The 5,672-nt window shown below is 41.1% G+C and overlaps 1 protein-coding gene across 1 annotated transcript; it reads left to right on the top strand.

Moving 5' to 3' along the window:
- Positions 1–115: 115 nt before the first annotated feature.
- Positions 116–1,899, top strand: prrt2 (proline-rich transmembrane protein 2; the record flags this gene model as incomplete). Its single annotated transcript, XM_080747410.1, has 3 exons — positions 116–320; positions 1,164–1,468; positions 1,741–1,899. The coding sequence occupies 3 exons, from the start codon at positions 116–118 to the stop codon at positions 1,897–1,899; spliced, it is 669 nt and encodes a 222-aa protein (XP_080603536.1).
- Positions 1,900–5,672: the final 3,773 nt, after the last annotated feature.

Raw genomic sequence — 5,672 nt, 5'->3', positions numbered from 1 at the left:
GTTTACAGTAATTGTTGTTATACCACTAAATGGCCTCCGGGTGTAGCCCTACAGGCAGCAGGATAGGACTACAGGCAAAGAAGACACTTTTGCTTCAAGTATGGCTGCTAACACGATGCCAGATGCTACCATTTGGCATGAGGATGAACTACCTTCACTACTGGAAGATGCCTCCCTGTCGAGCCAAGTCTCGGTACCATGCCCCCATTTTGATGGAAGCGAGCAACTCCACCATGGCACCAGTCACATGGGTTCACGGCCCGTCCGCAGCAAGTCCAAAGGAGAGCTTGTCATCGTGATCAACGAGAAACTGGAAAACAGTAAGCGTGTTACCTTAGTTTGATTGATGGAATACTTTATGAACAGTTTGCATATAGTACAATGATGTTAACAGTTACTGCCAATTAAATATGCCCTCGAGTGGCATTATTGCCAGAAAATCTCCATAGAATCCCATGTAATTTATAGTGCACAGATCATGCACGCCCATGCACAGATCATGCACCATGTTTGTGCAGGCTGTTCACAGCTTTCAAACAAAAAAATCAGATTGGAAATCCGTTCAGGCATTCTTGAGAAAATAGCCATTATGTTTTCTTCAGATGTAAACAAACATGGCTGCCATGTTTGAAAGATGGGGTTGTATGGGGGGTGGAACATGCAAAATCGCGATTGAAATCATGTTTACTAGATTTAATGGGGTCCAAAAAAAAAATGTCAAAAAAAAATATATATATATATTCAAAATATATATATATATATTTTTAGTTTTTTTTCTAAGTAAAAGTCGCCCAAAGTCGCTTGGCAGGGAAGTCCATAGTGAGAAAGTTGATCTAAAAGTCGTTTGGCACTGTATGAGTAGTAAAGGGCAATACAAAAAGCCCTAAGGGCTTGATTCCATTGTGGTCCTGTGTATTCAATTCATTAAGGTTACGTCAGTGAGTGGGGTTGCATCTGGGATAAGCAGTCATACAGCACCTGCTTGGTCAGTTGACTACAGGCTAGTCATCTTCCACGTATGAAATACTGGACAATACAACAGTATGAAAAGTTACAAGTGCTGTGAGAACAGCCAGCCGTCAAATGAATTCACTTTAAATATTGCAGTAATTTACACAAGCCTTTGCCTTCTGTTCCCTGTTTTCGTCTCGTGTGTATGATAGGTAATGGGATTCATTCAGCTTGTGAAGACCCAACCTCTTCATCTATTGCTACTCCTCCCCGGAGACAACAGTCCATCTCCTACTCGCATCACCCGCATCACAGCAAGACGCGGAAGGGAAGCAGGGCGAGCTCCATTGGCTACACTGCCTTCTCCCCCAGACCGTCAATTTCCCGTTGTTCCAGCATCGCCACCGAACCACCCTTGGACCGGTCCAAGGCCAAAGACTACCTCCTCCTGGCCGTGTTGGCCTGCTTCTGCCCTGTCTGGCCCATCAACATTGTAGGATTTGTCTACTCCATCATGGTAGGTGGAGGAGTAATATATCCTTACAGCTCAGTGTCAGTTTTGCAAAGTTTGCAGTTCTGCTTTAAGCTCGACTTTGAGTCCAAGGGTGCTGTGTTCTTCCGGTCTGAAACTTGATCTCTCTTCCCGAATGCTGCGTCTGATTTTCATGAAGCTGTATTTGTGCCATCACATGATATCACTTGGAGCACGTTTCAGCTAAACAGATGTTTTTTCAAAGATGCTTTAGCTGCTAAAGACACAGGCTAACAGACTGTTTGATCTCCTCCTAGTCCAAGAACAGTCTGGAACAGGGGAACATTGACGGTGCTTTGCGTCTGGGACGTGTGTCCAAGATGCTGTCTACAGTCTCCCTGGTCGGAGGGACACTCATTATCATTGCCTGCATTGTCAACCTGGCCAGTGAGTCCCCTACTAGCCACGACCTCTGAAACCCTGTCTTCCTTCTTTAAACTACATTTAGTAATGCTCTCATAGGTGAGATAGGTTTCCCTGAGCTCCTACTTTTTTATTTTTTATTGTAAACAGTAATCTGACCACAAAGGATCTTTAGATACAGACAGACCTAATATTACTGTTGGTGATTATTAGAGTGACATTTATGAGGTCACTCAGTTAAATGTTTCAAGCCTTGGTCACTGCCTTGGAACTGCTTGCAGTTCAAGCAGATGCCTATTGGTACTTCGGCAGTGTTTGTATGGACAAATCGACCCATTAAGAGACCAAGAGATGTCTTGGTCTCTTAGACAGAGAGAGGTCCTAATTAACTTTCACACAGGCAGAAATTGTACACATAACTTTGAAAGTTAAAGGGCTCATGGGCTGGATAACGCTTCCTTTTCCTCTTATTACATAAGCGTTCTCTGTGGTCTGTGTAACTGTATATTCATTATTGAGTTACAAAACATAATGCTGCTGAACTAATATGCCTCCTCTTTCCTTTTTTTTAGTCAATGTGAAAACCTGAGTTTCATCCCAGGATGAGACTGCATAAGACGACTGATCGCCTGGCCCATATCTGCACCACTGACTCTTTAACCGCCTAGTCATTACCTGGACAAATGTGACAAATGTACACCCGATCTGCAGCGCTTACTTTTGTCTCCGTACTCCATATAAATCCTTTTGCTAATGGAAGAAGAATTATGCAAGGTGATGCCGCTCTGAGTCAGAGTATTGGACATGTGATGATGGCTGGAGAAAGGGAGTAGACATTTGGACTAATTTGTCCCTTTGTATTCTGGTCAACACAAGAAATGTCCTTGAGAAAGACAGCTCTCCTCGAGGTTGATTCCAAAATTGATCGCAACGAGGTGGGGCAGAGAAAGAGGAGGACAACACTGGAGATTGCTGGAACAGTGTGCGATCGATGTGAAAGAAACGGGGAGGATCGCCTTGTGTTGAGGTGACAAAAATGGCCAAGTGCATCCTTCATTGCACTGACGACAGAATGCATCAAAAATTCAGCTTGCTGTTAAATCCCTTTGGATACACAGAGAGGCTTAGGGATATGTGTTGCATTGGAATCACAGGAAAGACATGCAGCAAGAAGAGTCCCTTTCCATTCCTCAATGTATTCTTATTTCCGTTTTTTCTTCCTGTCAGCCATTTATTTTTTGTGAGTATGTCTGACAGAGGGGATGAAAAAGAGACTTGCCAAGGGTCAGCTATGTGTGTTAAAAATGGAAGAGATTATAAAATGTTTTCATCATCACTGCAAAGGAAATATATGTGCCAAATTTATTTTATGAGAGGAAAGGTTTTTTCTTTGTGAACTTGTGCTCTTGGCAAAGTCACAAAATTGTTGGTAACATCAAAGATAAACCTCTGTAAGCTAATTGCGTTCATAAATTGTAGAAGGGGAACAAGATATTTTTGAAAACCATGAGTTACGCTAACAACATTCACCATTCTCCATAAAGCTAAGTTACTATTAATCATTAAAATGCTACTACTACATGTATAGCCAACCTTTTGATAATGTTTGTAAAAAAGAAGAAAAGGAGAAAAAAATGGATTTTCACCAGTAATTTCATAATGTGATACTATTGAAGTACTGAGCCACAGTTGACAGATTTTGGTGCGTGCGTGCGTGCGTGTGTGAGAGTGAATGAGCGAGTGCTGTGTTTTGCACCATTATGTCTGTTGATGAATTATTTGTGAGACACTATGTTTGGCCCAGAAATGGTTTGTTGGAACCACACTAACCCCTCAAAGGTTTAAAGCCACACCACGCTGGCAGATAACTCTGTGAATTTCTAACATGTGAATTTCTAATATCTTATAATATGCCCCATGAGTCCTAGTCAAATGTTTTGATCAGTATCTACCTGCTATTCTCACTGTGATCCAAAACATTGTGGTTGGTCGGGGTCATTGGGAATTCAAATTTATATACATGGTTTTTGAGTCATGTTTAGATCATGTCTTAAAAGTCCTCAATGATCTACATTACATACAGTACCTACAATACATTTTCTGTATTGACTAATATTAAAGATTCTTTCCTCTGTTAGCATTTAGATGTTTAAAGTCCATTTTAATCAACTGTTGGTGTATTCTGCAGATATAAAACGTATATTGTCAATTCCATAGCTGATGAGTTAGCAGTAAGTAGCTATTCTAACATAGACTAACGAACAGAATTAGCCTCCTGTCAGTAACTGTGATACCAGTGGGCTACTATAATCTCTGGATATTGGCATGTGGATTAACCTCGATGTATGATGTTGATTTGAAATCATGAGGTCAACTTGGCACTAGGCACACCAAATTATTGTGTATGCTTCCGAAGCACATTCTTAATAAAGACACATTGCATGAAAGTGGTCCGGCTTTGAAGTTGTGTTTTGACAATGGATGGCAGAAGCCCTCCAAGCACCAATGGAGATTACAGGGATTGTGGATTATGGAGAGGGTGTCAAATGTGTAAGCAATAGGCAGAGTTGAGCAGATGAGGTGTGCGTGCGCGCGCGCGTGTGTGTGTGTGTGATTTACTAATCTTGTGAGAGGCAAAATAACCCCTCAAGTATAGTAGAATTTGAGAAACAAATATTGTGAGGACCATTTTGCATTTTCCTGGTCCTGACAAAGAAAAATTTGTTTTTATAAATATATTTAGAGTTATATTAAAGAATTAAGAGAAGAGTGGGCTTAGGCATTTGTAAGAGGTCAGATTTAGCTGTTGGGGATGGAGTTATGGCGATTTAGTTGCATGCTGTGTCGAACACCGGAAAGCAGCTGATCTGCCATCGGCTATTTTTGGCTAAAGTGTTGATGTCCCCACAAGTATAGTAATACAAACGTGTGTGTGTGTGTGTGTGTGTGTGCGTGTGTGTGTGTGTGAGAGGGAGAGAGAGAGAGATTCACTGCAGTCAACTAAGAGAACCAGGGAGAGAGATAGACAGCCAGCATGTGTCGCTTCATGTGATACTGTACAGTGAGAGCATGTAAGCTCCAGGGAGGAAGAGTGCTTACTGTTTTGTGCCAGTGAAGCGGAACTGATGAAGAGGAGGAAGGAGGTTGAAGCGACTAGAGGGAGAGAGAGAGAGTAAAAGGCCCTGAGCCAAGACACTATGATGGTAAGGATGTAATGAGTGCCAAAGCCCCTAATGACTTTAAGGAAATTAACTCGGAATATCATACACACAATGTTTTCTCCTCCCTCGAGAAAACACTATTGATATATATATACAGTAGGGTCTGTGATTACGTTGGCTTCTGTTTCATTATATTTTATAAACATTGTGTACATCATATACTGTATATACCAGGGGTAGGCACAGGTGCCAACATTGGCACAGGGGAGAATGATCACTGGCACACATATAAAGTACGTACATCCTGCACATAATTCTACATTCATTCAAACTCTGACTGGGGAGGTAGTCTGGGAGATAGATGTGTTATTGAGTCTAATGATCAATCATTACATCCTGATGTGAAAGATAATATTTTTAAAGAAAGAAATGGTTATGTATAGTATGGACAATCAAAATCAGTTGGATTTTTTTCTTCTTTTGAAATTTTAAACTTGGCATCTGAAAAAGGTTGCCGACCCCTGTATGTGTGTGTATAATATTCTGATTTAAAATGTCATTTTTTGTTTTTGTTTCAGCATGTTTAGGTAGCACGTCTTTGCCTTTAATAATTCATATAGAGCTACATGTGCAAGACAACCCCTGTGAGACAGAAATATTTTTCT

The sequence above is a fragment of the Nannobrachium achirus genome (genome assembly GCF_963921795.1).
Source record: "Nannobrachium achirus genome assembly, chromosome: 18".
NCBI classification, from domain to species: Eukaryota; Metazoa; Chordata; class Actinopteri; order Myctophiformes; family Myctophidae; genus Nannobrachium; species Nannobrachium achirus.
This window is presented reverse-complemented; position numbering and strand designations above follow the sequence as displayed.